Source organism: Camelina sativa, chromosome 8 (assembly GCF_000633955.1).
Source record: "Camelina sativa cultivar DH55 chromosome 8, Cs, whole genome shotgun sequence".
NCBI classification, from domain to species: Eukaryota; Viridiplantae; Streptophyta; class Magnoliopsida; order Brassicales; family Brassicaceae; genus Camelina; species Camelina sativa.
Window position 1 is genome coordinate 2,413,105 of NC_025692.1, and position 11,449 is coordinate 2,424,553.

An 11,449-nucleotide genomic window follows, 5' to 3' on the forward strand; every position below is an offset into this window, starting at 1 on the left:
ACGTATTCTCTTGGTTTTTAGAACGCTTGTAAAACCTAATCAAACATACTACGCATGAGAGCTCAGTGTGGTCCAACGCAACAGTAAGTAGATTCATGTTCCAACAGAATTGGGCAAACATGAGAGCCAATATGGTGATTATCAAGAAAACTCGACCTTGATCTCGCATTTGGAAGAAGCTCTACAAAGCATTAGCAAATCCGTGGTGAGCCGCAACTTTTCCTTATCGTCTTTTGCGGAGGCGCAAACTTTGACGAGCTCAAGACATGACAACTCCTCCAAGAAACGCTTCATTTGGTCCAGCTCTTTGATACTTCCTTCGTACTCTGTTATTTCTAAGACCTTCACAGGACATGAAGATAAACGAGAACATCCTAAGAAGCATTCGCAATCAGATACAGGATTATCATGGCGCAAGAAACCCTGAAGCAAGAGAAATGTTTATCATAGAAATTGTAAACTGCGTTTTGTCCAACAATATTTTCGGGTTTTTGGATCATACCTTGATGACAAGAGTGTGTAGATTTGGAGCTTTCTGCAGCAGAGATGGTAGAGACGAAACAGATGAACAGAAGTCCACTTCAGATGTGATTGTTAAATGTAAGAGGTTTGCGAACACAGGCATTGCTTCATGGAAGATCCCAAAAATCTAAAACAAAAAAAAAAATGAACTAGTCATCATCAACAAATTGCAATCTTCTTTTGGATCAATATCATTTTTCTATAGTTAACCAATACAGCAAGAAGCAAAACAGTTACCTCCACAGTTTCAGGACATAATAAGTTGAGGATCTCGACATTTCTTAATCCGGTAATCAGATTCGATGGATCGCAATTATCAGGACCTCCCTCTTTCATTGTAAGCCCGAGCTTAGCTTCAACAAGGGAGTCAAGGTTAACAACTGGATACTGAAGCTGAACAAAATCAGAGTATTCCAAGTAGACAAGATTTGGATTATCAAAACTCATGCTCCCCAACTCAACACTAAAACCGACACATCCAATAGTAAGTCTCTTAAGGGTTTGACAGGAGAAGATGTGAGAACATTTCCAAAGTTCCCACGCAATATAAATCATTGTCAACTCCTCAAGTAAAGGGCAAGCAGAGATAAGCTTTTGAAATGCGTCAAGATTATAAAATTTAACGAAATGAAGAGATATAATCTTAAGAGCTGGAAGAGAAGCATCCTCAGGAAGCGTAGGAATTTCAAAACGATTCAGTTTCAGCTTAACAAGTGTCTTGCAAGCAAAGACTTCGAATATTAATGGATCATGAGCTTTTGCGTCAAGATGAAGATCCAAGACACCACGGTTCAGCACATTACATATCCAACGGTTGGTATGAGCTGAGCCAACACCAAGTCGACATTTCAGAGTGAAACTCTTTATGGCGGAATTGCCTGAAACAGCCAACACTCGATCCACGAAGTCCATGAAATATCGTCGGTGATCAACGAAAGGCAAGATTTTTTTTGGTTTGGTAAGGGACAAATGGAGATGTGGTGTGAAGGCAAACATATCACGCCATCTCTTGGAGCAGCTTCATCTATCGAGAGGAAAGACAAAATGCGGATTATAATCCCATCTGGTAGATCGCTGATCCTATCCATTCTTTCCGCCAAAGTCTACAGAACCCTTTCTACAAAAGGCAGCATCATCGGAGAAACATCATAGTAACAGAGGAAATATTCCACAGTTTACTTCAATTCAAGTTCGAGAAGACGTGCGTTCCAAAAATAGTATTCGGACATGGTCAGCCAGTTGTCAAGAGATAACAAATATTTAATTATCCGTCCAGATTTTGGTTTTGTTTCTATTTGGCATTATATTGTGTAACAGATCCAACATTGGATAGCCATATATGAAAAACATGGAAGAGTCGAAACTCGAAAGATTAACACAACAAATGAAAGAACGTTTTGTTTTCATGACTTAGAAAATGAACACAAGTAATAATAAACTATATATGATGCTGTTTTGTTTATCCATCGAATATCTATTACAGGACGCACTTACTAGATCAATCAAAAGAGTTTTGCTACTTTTTTCTTCTTCTGTACTGCAACACACCATTTATTGTCTCTCAAAAGCTTGCGGGAGTCAGCAGACATGAGCTCACCGCATGGTTTTTTGTGTCGCTTTTGCAATTTAGTCATCAGCTGGATCTTGTGGAGATTCTTCAGCACTACGTTTGATTGTGATGACAGGGCATTCAGCATGCTTCACACAAAATTCACTCACAGTTCCAACAAATACCCTGTCCAATAGAAACAAGTGTTGAGTTGATTACACAATATAGTCTGTGATTTTAAGCATAAGCAAGTGCACACGATTACGGCAGTATAAGTCTAAAGCATAGGTAGTGTTTGATGCATATGACCACACCTGGTAAAATAAACTGCAACCCTATCGGCTGTTTCATTGACATCTAATAAGATAACTCATTCTTGATCTGTATTTTTTCCCATTCCCAAAACCAAATAAGGCCGCAATAGAAACTTTTAAATCTCCCTTGATTGGGATTTTCAAATCGAAACCATGGTCCTGGGAGGTGGTGATAATCTATGCCAAAGTTTATTGATACGGGTATAACTATGAAGGAATGATAAGTCTACTAGAGGAGTGAGTGAGAATTGAACATACTTTTGGAATGGGCCGAGACCACGACTTCCCACAACCAGAAAATCTGGCCTGACCCGCCTCACTTCATGGCATATCACTTCTGTGGGATCACCTTTCCTGATCCAGGCCTCGCACCCAACCTTACAAGTTTCAACAACTTACATGTATCAGACCATCAAAAGTTATTGTCATACATACAAGTCAGGGGGGGGGCATAATAAATAACATGAGTTAAAGAGTCATTTACCCCAATCTCATGACATTTATTAACGAAAAACTCAAGAAGGTGAAGTCCTTTAGCCTTGTTACGCTCCCTCATTTGTCGGAAATCATCAGGAGATGCATATATGCTGTCCATGTCATCAAAACCTAGTTCCCAATCCATGATCAAAACAAGTAAGAAAGATCACCTTTTATTACATATGCTATCAAACAAACCAAAACAAACTTGGCAATATATCGCATTGTTTCTCAATCAAGGGTAAAAAGAACAGCATATAAAAAGTAACATCATGAAGGAAGCCTGTTCTGTAATATTTCTAAGCAAATCCAAAACACAATGAGTAATCCCTAGCATCGAGCCTTGAGAACATATAGAAAACACCAAATTTAGCCTCAGAGCCTTAAACAGATACAGACTCAAAATTCCAAATATCAAGAAATTCATAATTAGACGATCGAGAGAGGGGGAGAAGTAAACCATCTTCGTCCTGAACTTGAACGTGGAGCAAGAGAAGCTTGAAGCCAGAGGTATTGGACCGAACGATCTTCTTCAGCGTCCACTCAAACGCCTTTTTGCTGCTAATCGACGCGTGCGGATAGCCTTTGAGAGTCGACTCGTTCACAGCCACCATCACTCGAGTCGGCTCGCTCTCCATATCTGCACCAACTCGTTCCGTCTCTCTCTCTCGATCGTTTACTAAAGGCGGGGGAAGAGCGAGCGAATGAACTGAATGAAACACACACAACAACTAATCTATGTCAGGCACAAGCAAAAAGGTGGAAAGGGTATTGTGCGCGGTCGGTGCACATTAGAACACGATTATCTTGGGTGACAACTACAATGCGCACGGTCGGTTACGAGCAGACCTTTTTGTTTTGTTAGTGGGTCTCGTATCTAGGCCCAAAAATTATATCTATTTATGAACGGGCCCGTTGATTGATATACAAATATCCCAATTATTATTGTGTTTTCTTTTTTTTTTTAACGAAGTTTTGTGTTTTCTTTCTATGATAGTACTATAATTTTTGAGTTATTGGTATAGGCTAGCTTGAGTTTGTTGATTTTTTAATTTAAGATATTGTAAAGGGCAATATTTAATAAATATGATTAGAACCATTTAAAGTAGTGTTTCATGAAAATAAGCGTTACGATATCCAAATTTCCAATAAGAGAATTTAAGAATCATCAAATAGTGTCTAATTATCATCAAACTAATAACATACGAATACATAGAGAAATTAAGAATCAATATACTAATAAACAATGAGGTTTAGATATTATCACATCTAGTGTTTATATATATGAATCAAAACTTTAACGTTAGGAGTCTTTAATTTAAAAATGCGAACACTTCTAAGTTCTAACTAGTGTCCGGGCCTTCAGGATATCAATGCGGTTTTTGGTATTAGATGATCGAAACGTCTTTATGCGAATACGTTCACTAACGAAATCTATCATATATATAGGGAATATAGTGAACACATAATTTAACTAAAAGATTCACATTTTATATTATATTTATTCGAATATATATAACTAAAATTTCTACAATTTGATCATCATCAATCATTGAATTCCAGTGAAGGAGACTCTACCAAATCCAAGATGACCAATCTGATACAACTCTAACCACACTCTCTCGGCTTCAACTCTTGCACTTATTCTCGACTCATCATGATTTCCTCCTCCTTTAACCGACGTCGTTTTCTCCCCATTCTCCTCCTCTTCCTCCTCCTTTGTCAAACTCCCATCTCTCTCTACCACAAACCGGTGATCATCATAATCTCCGCCGCCATAACATCCTCCTCCGCCACCACCACCACCGCATCCGCATTTCTCGCCCCCCTCCGTTGTCTCAAACCGGAGGTGACGTTGGTTATTATGATGATGATGAAACTGATCATCTCCACCATTGATCTTTCCGCGCCGTTGTCTTCTGTTGTGAGGTAGCTTCTTCCGCTTCTTCTTGTTCTTCCGGCCGCCGCCTAAACACCGTCGTCCTATCATCCACGGGACCTTGACGAAAGTAAGAGTAAGAAGGTTGATGATCGCACATGGACAGCAACAAAGCGCAACACAGTCAGCAATAGCAGCCGCCGCCCACGACCGGCATTTCTTGCCTGAGCATTTGGTTTCGTCGCCGCCGTGGTTGTAATGCCGTCCTCGACGGTTGTCCTCGTCGACGGCGTCGTTTTGATAGTGGGTCCCGCCGTGGTTTCTACGTGAAACTCGATGCGGGTTTTCCTCCATGAGCAGAAAACAAAATCTTGCTACAATCAATAAATAAACAGAGAAAGAGAGTTTAGTCACTAGACTGTATATGTAGTAGTAGTAGTATTAAATTTATGGATCAAAGTTTGAAAAAAAGTGTTTTTGCTTATACAAGTTGAGACGTATAGGAAATAGTAAAAGATTTAGAAACAAAAAAAAATAACAGAGAGATGTTTTAGGAAACAACAACTCGAGATTTTCCATGCACTTTCACTTAATGACTCCAGACAGTTCAGGTTTTTAGATTCATTACTCCCTCACGCTCTCCTTTGGTCTGCGTGTAAACCACGACATTAACCGACTTCGTCCTCTTTTGCATAAACAAATTTTGGATTTCTTTTACAAGTTCTAAAGTCAAATACGGTTTAGACGGTTTGGTGACTTTGGTCTAATGAGGAATGACTCTAGTTAATAAAATTTAAGGAGCGCGTGGGAACGGATCCATATTAGTGTTATTTTTTTCTGTGGGGTTTTTACCATTGAAAAATATTAAAGATTTTTAAAATGAACTTCTTCTAGGGGTATGTAATGAACTAATGATTCTATTCGAGGCGGTTTTCTGAGCGACCTTGTAGTTTTTTTCTTCTTTTTTGTTAATTTTAGTTTTAAGTAAGGTTCAAAAACTTGTATTGGATTTAGCATTTTCTTTTATGTTGTACTATGATAGAAATGATCATTTACAATTTTAAATTGTAATTTGAAGATAAGCGACATTTAAAGAAATAAAAAATTGGAAAATTGTTGTACCTACAAAAAGTTATGGTGATTACTATTATAATTATTAAATTAATGAGAAAAAATATTAAATTAATAAGAAACTAATAAAAGATTAATGGTAACGTGGATGGTTAGTGGGAAGGATTCTTTTTCACGTGGAATCGTGGATTGCCGGCTCTTCCTATGGCCCAATCAATTACTTGAACCGTAATAAAATACAGCTTTATGATATAGATTGTGAGGGGCATTTTACAGTTTAGTCCTCTTACTTAACTTATGAACAATTGTATAATCGATAGCCCTAGGGCTATCTATAAAATAATAGTCCTAGAAAGTCTAATAGGAATCTCCCTGCAATAATTTTCAGTAAACGATACTAATATAGTATTATGAACTAGTACTTATTAATGGGCTATTGCACATTGATCATGAATATGTTACTTCTGTTACTGTATTTAAGATGTTGCTTTTGACTCCTGCAAAGGTTGAAGAGTAATTTATACTACTATATTTCATTATTATTTCTGCTTCATCTTTATGAAAGCGAAAATCGTAATCGAATATTTTCATATTTATACCATTTTTACAAACCATCATAGACTCGTAGAAACAGATGTTGTTTTCGTGTTTAGTTTGGATTTGTGTTTAACAGATTAAAAACAAACAAACAAATTTTGTTTTTTTGTCAACAAACAAATATTTTGATTTTTCCTTTTCCATTTTTATCGGAGTGGGACCTAGTACTATTGTCCGTTTTCACTTGTATAAGGTAAAAAGTGCAAAATGGTGGGTAAATTTTAAAAATGTAATTTGCATGTTTATATGTACCTTATATATATATATATATCGATCTCTTTGTTAAAAGCTCAACTTCGTTATCTATGGAAATTTTCACAAGAAACCATAAACTAAAATTAATTATGACACACATGCAACCTAAAAATCCGCCTAATCAAACATATTATTAGGATTAATTATAAATAAATGAAGATCTCCGGAGATTTTTGGATCAACGATGAGCTCTATAGCTAAGTAAGATTATATATAATCGCAGTTATGACCATAATCGTGACTGGAATTTATAGAAATTGACCTCAACTAAGAAACGCCAATCGAAAATGATGAGTCATTAGAGAAATGTAGAGATCGTAATGGATCATTACCTTGGAGAATTCCTTAATTTGCTTTCTTTCCGGAAATATATAAACGATCAACAGGGTTACATTTTCATTTGCTATGTTTGTGTTTTGCTGTGTATATTGTAGTAATCATAAGATATGATATGTGGTGTTATGTGGTTTTAGTCTTTGGTGTGATGGATATGGGTAAAGGAATGAAGGAGAAGATGGAGAAGAAGAATAAGGAGAGGATTAAGAAAGATGTTTCGGTCAAGCAAATGCTCCATTTATACATATATACTTCTATTGCTCTCTCTCTCTCTCCTGTGTCCTGTGTGTGTGTATATATTTTTAATTTTTTATAAAACTCTCTATCGGAGACCAATACACGCACATATATATATATATATATATATATTCACGTGTACGGAGCTTAATTAGTAAATTATAGTTACATTTTTTTTTAGCAGCTGAGTAATAATCTATTTGAATGAGTTAAACTGTTTGCATATGCTTAACTGTTGTTATAAAATCCGCCTAAAAAGTAAAAACTTACGACTTAGGTTAACCAAAATTTACGACTATATTATTTGTTATTAGTTTTGATTATCTATAAATTTACACGAGAGAAATACAAATCATATTAAAAGCCGAGAAATGTGTGATATGTTCAAAGATTCAGTGATTTATGATAATGATAATCAAATAGATTCAAATATCTATATAAGTGCAAATTAGTACATAACAACGAGTCAACGAGTAACGACGATGGGTACTTTAATTTGAAACAAAATAATGATCTCCGAAGCAAAATAGTAGTGTTTTATCGTATTTATACAGTATATATAAATATAATACAATTTGTTTTTGGTAGGAAGTGTATAATACAATATAATAATGTGTGAGGGTGGCTATGTATTTTTAAATGATACGATGATGTAACTATGACTGGATATATATTTTCAATCAATGAATATATCATACTAATAAGAATATTCGTGTTTCTTCTAAATAATTCGACGTTATGTACGTGTACAATATATTTAATATATAGTATATATATAGAGCTTTTCCTATTTATAGGTATGTTACGTAGTAGCTGAGCATACAAAATTACAGTTTTCTAAGGTTTTAATTTGGTATGATGGCCTAGTATAGGCGATTTCTCGAGGAAACCCTTGAGGAATGAGCAGATAAATGTACTAATAGTAAAGCATTAATTAGTAAATGGCAAACGGTTAATGTAATCAGATTTTTTTTTCTTGATCTATTACATTACATGACTTAATAGTTTAATACTCCTAAGAAAATGTGTAGTTTTCGTCTCGAACGGTATTGATATTATGATTGTGAAATGAAACTATTATTACCTGCGAGTAAAATTCGGAATCAGACATGCATGTAACTTCTTAAGAGTTAAAACTAGCTAGATCTCTCGTTACTTTACAAACAATTACATTGTGATCCCGAATATACGCATTTTAGCAAATAATGTCATATCTTAAATAGAAGTTCGCTTTCCAATTAGCATATAATGGCCTCGAGGGCCTCGACAACATGAGGATTGAAAATTGAACTACCATTACATTATAAAACTGTGTTATAGACGATAGTTAGGGGGTCGACACTTCCATGGATCTATTCAAAATTATTAATGTTTGATTATTAGTAGTATTTTTTTAACTCTATAAGAAAAAGAAAAAAACTGCTAGTATTGTATATTTGTGTTTTAACTACCATAGGCTAGCGGGATTTAATTTAATTAATTAATGGTTAGATATGTTAAACAGCTTGAAAATTAAAGTATTTTTCTCTTAGTTTCACATAGTTGTAATTTGTAAACCGGTTCAAGAGTTGTGAGTGACAGTAGTATGAAACCATTAAGAACGAGTTTTTGTACGAATTTATAGAAATTATCGGAGCTTGGTGTTTGATGAGTCCCGAAGACAGAGAGAATCAAATCATGGGAACTCGGCCCAATTTATGTTGCTTTCCATGCATTTGCACAATAATTTTCTAGTATATCTTTATTTATAACATTAAATAAAAAGAACAAATACCTAAATTAGAAAATGTGAATTCATTTACTAACAAATTTGAGTGACTTCTAAGCAAATCTGAACATTTCATTTACTAAATTTGTGCCTAAAACTAAAAGTATCCCAGAGTAGAGTATGCACTTAGTTAGGTTGCGTTCAATGATGGATGTAAAGTACGATGGTATTAGTGCCATGAATACGTACATTAAAGTTCATACATTTCAGTGATGCATTGAGGAGTTGGTACATACTACGTAGTTATTGCAGAGTTGGTATATGTTAAATATTCAAATAGTTTAATTTCACACCTTTTTAACTTATTTATTATCAGCATAACTCTATACAATTGTTGATTATGTTTAGTTTTGTTTTAAAAAATTTATTGTTGTGATTTTCCGTGCGTTTGAACTTTTAAGTATCAGCGTCGTTCACGCCTATTACTCTCTGGTGCTGCCTTTGGCGTGACTTTGTCTTCAAAAACACTTTGCACGTGCATTCGACTCTCAGATCGCCACGTCGGAAACTGAGATGCTCTCTTAATTTACATAGAAAGATAACAAAAAATAGTGGAGAAGAACAAAAGAGTAGTGTAAACTCGCTTCGCCGCCTGGCTGCGTACACATATCAGTAGTCGTCTTCGTATGTTAATCATTCGTTCTGCTGTTTTTTGTACTAACTTCACCAGTTATATAGTCACACGTATTATATACGTACTCAATAGCTCGAACTTGTTGGATGAACTGGATGAACCGGTTGCGTGTTGGACGAACTTTTATTAAATCATCTTTAAATAATGTTGAGTTTTCTTTTTTCGTTTTAGTGTTATTTTTCATGTTGAGTTATGAGAAGGAAAAATATATATATATATCTATGAATCAACCACAGAAGGAAAAAAAAAATCAACTTTATAAATAATGCAGAATCATAAAACGATTGCCATTTTATTCAAATTTAACATTTTATTCAAAAAAAAAAAAAGGATTGCCATTTTGCACCGGCCTTAACCAAATTTACGTATTGTTGAAATTGTCTTTTTTGGCTCGTTATTGACTTATCGTAACTTATCCATAAAAGGAAAAGAAAAAAATAACGCTTTGAGATTTTTGTTAACTTATAAACCTTTCGCATACCACCAACTCTAAACGCCCTTTACAACAACCACATTCGCACAACAACAAGTTAACAATAAGTCAATAATGGTGACCATTTCTTTTATTTTGTCAATACTGATTATTACTTATAAGAAAAATAAATTTATGATAGTAATACATAACATTTAAAAATAAAAATAAAAAAAGAATAAGAGCAGACATCACATTATTTAGCTTAGAACTACTCCTTTTAGATTTTTCTTTTAATATTTTTTTGTCGTATCCAGCTAACTCTCATGATAGCAACTTCGTAGAGTTCTAGACATAAGATCTAGTAGCTTTTTATCTGATATTTGTAAATTAGAAGGAGAAGCTTCTTCGTCTGCGTTTGCGTCTGAATCGCTGCTGCTACCGCAAATCTTTTCGATTTGAATACCAATATCTTTAGCAAGATTTTCAGCACCATCTTTAGAGAGAATGGTGTCGAAACAAATGTATCTACCAAAAGCGGTTTTATTACCCAAACCTTCCCACAAGCATACGTGAGCTTTAGCCAACTTGTTCACATCCATTGTCGCTAATAATCCGTGGCTATACATCTCTTTTGCTCCTGAATTTTTGCATAACAGATTGTAAATAAATAAATAAATCAATCAAAATCAACAACTTGTTAGCTGTCTTTGTCTCTTTATCGAATGGACCACCCGTGAACTACGTACACATATATGATATATAATACTATGTGTATATAATATAACATTGTTTTTGGACGGTTGCTTAAGTTTGGATACATAGTCATTATTATATGGTTCGTTTTTATGTACCTTTGAGATAAGCCAAGGTTGAAGTGGAGTTACGGTTGAAGAAGTCAGGACCAGTTATAAGAGCAGGACATATAGTTGCAAGCTTTAATCCTTTTGAATCTGCGATTCTCCACGCAGCTTTCTCAGCTTTCAGTTTTCCAAGTGCATACCAAAGCTGTGGAATTAGTGTAAAGAGGTGTTAATTATTATGCTCTTTATAATTGTTTTGAATCCAGCTAGAGCTTAATTATATGGATTCACATGAAAATTATGATTTTCAAAATTTTAATAACCTTATTATCGATACAGAGTTGTTCATCGCTCCAGCTCTCCTCGTTGATAACAGAGTGATCAAGATTGTTGAAGGAACTGTTTTGCAAAGCACATGCTAAGAGAGATGATGTGAAGACACATTTTCTCACTGACGCCGTTCTTGTGCACGCTTTTATTACACTCTCGCTCACTTTTGCTTCTAATTCCGCCATTGATTTCTGCAAAAACGTTAACGATGAAAATGGGTTATATACTTCCATGAGATAACTATAATTGTTAGAACTAGTAATAA

The 11,449-nt window shown here is 34.9% G+C and overlaps 5 protein-coding genes across 5 annotated transcripts in view; all 5 read right to left on the bottom strand.

The window, feature by feature from the left end:
- Nucleotides 41-1,464, bottom strand: LOC104709131 (F-box/LRR-repeat protein At3g58980-like). The gene is made up of 2 exons (XM_019228268.1): nucleotides 760-1,464; nucleotides 41-649 (listed from the first exon to the last, which is right to left on the bottom strand). Exons 1-2 carry the CDS (start codon nucleotides 1,432-1,434, stop codon nucleotides 497-499), a joined length of 828 nt encoding a protein of 275 aa, XP_019083813.1. The 5' UTR covers nucleotides 1,435-1,464; the 3' UTR covers nucleotides 41-496.
- LOC104705743 (universal stress protein A-like protein) lies at nucleotides 1,878-3,673 on the bottom strand. Its single transcript, XM_010421814.2, has 4 exons — nucleotides 3,323-3,673; nucleotides 2,870-2,991; nucleotides 2,644-2,762; nucleotides 1,878-2,257 (listed from the first exon to the last, which is right to left on the bottom strand). Exons 1-4 carry the CDS (start codon nucleotides 3,498-3,500, stop codon nucleotides 2,149-2,151), a joined length of 528 nt encoding a protein of 175 aa, XP_010420116.1. The 5' UTR covers nucleotides 3,501-3,673; the 3' UTR covers nucleotides 1,878-2,148.
- Nucleotides 4,390-7,224, bottom strand: LOC104705744. The gene is made up of 2 exons (XM_010421815.2): nucleotides 6,997-7,224; nucleotides 4,390-5,115 (listed from the first exon to the last, which is right to left on the bottom strand). The coding sequence occupies exon 2, from the start codon at nucleotides 5,093-5,095 to the stop codon at nucleotides 4,412-4,414; it is 684 nt and encodes a 227-aa protein (XP_010420117.1). The 5' UTR covers nucleotides 5,096-5,115; nucleotides 6,997-7,224; the 3' UTR covers nucleotides 4,390-4,411.
- LOC104705746 (cinnamoyl-CoA reductase-like SNL6) lies at nucleotides 10,142-11,429 on the bottom strand. The gene is made up of 3 exons (XM_010421817.2): nucleotides 11,178-11,429; nucleotides 10,906-11,059; nucleotides 10,142-10,691 (listed from the first exon to the last, which is right to left on the bottom strand). The coding sequence occupies exons 1-3, from the start codon at nucleotides 11,415-11,417 to the stop codon at nucleotides 10,369-10,371; spliced, it is 717 nt and encodes a 238-aa protein (XP_010420119.2). The 5' UTR covers nucleotides 11,418-11,429; the 3' UTR covers nucleotides 10,142-10,368.
- The window catches only part of LOC104709133 (cinnamoyl-CoA reductase-like SNL6), an 8,772-nt gene continuing 8,756 nt past the window's right edge, over nucleotides 11,434-11,449 (bottom strand). Inside the window, exon 4 of the mRNA XM_010425791.2 lies at nucleotides 11,434-11,439. Within this exon, the coding sequence (XP_010424093.1) occupies nucleotides 11,434-11,439 (6 nt within the window). The remainder of the gene's footprint in view (nucleotides 11,440-11,449) is intronic.

Excerpts from the sequence above, each read along its gene's own strand:
- LOC104709131 (XM_019228268.1), bottom strand. The coding sequence starts at position 1,434 with ATGGACTTCGTGGATCGAGTGTTGGCTGTTTCAGGCAATTCCGCCATA. Across the intron at positions 650-759 it reads TATGTCCTGAAACTGTGGAG|ATTTTTGGGATCTTCCATGA; the intron begins GTAACTGTTTTG and ends TTTTTGTTTTAG.
- LOC104705743 (XM_010421814.2), bottom strand. The coding sequence starts at position 3,500 with ATGGAGAGCGAGCCGACTCGAGTGATGGTGGCTGTGAACGAGTCGACT. Across the intron at positions 2,763-2,869 it reads ATAAATGTCATGAGATTGGG|GTTGGGTGCGAGGCCTGGAT; the intron begins GTAAATGACTCT and ends GAAACTTGTAAG. Across the intron at positions 2,258-2,643 it reads GGTCTCGGCCCATTCCAAAA|GGTATTTGTTGGAACTGTGA; the intron begins GTATGTTCAATT and ends TCTATTGGACAG.
- LOC104705744 (XM_010421815.2), bottom strand. The coding sequence starts at position 5,095 with ATGGAGGAAAACCCGCATCGAGTTTCACGTAGAAACCACGGCGGGACC.
- LOC104705746 (XM_010421817.2), bottom strand. The coding sequence starts at position 11,417 with ATGGAAGTATATAACCCATTTTCATCGTTAACGTTTTTGCAGAAATCA. Across the intron at positions 11,060-11,177 it reads AACTCTGTATCGATAATAAG|CTTTGGTATGCACTTGGAAA; the intron begins GTTATTAAAATT and ends CTAATTCCACAG. Across the intron at positions 10,692-10,905 it reads AACCTTGGCTTATCTCAAAG|GAGCAAAAGAGATGTATAGC; the intron begins GTACATAAAAAC and ends GCAAAAATTCAG.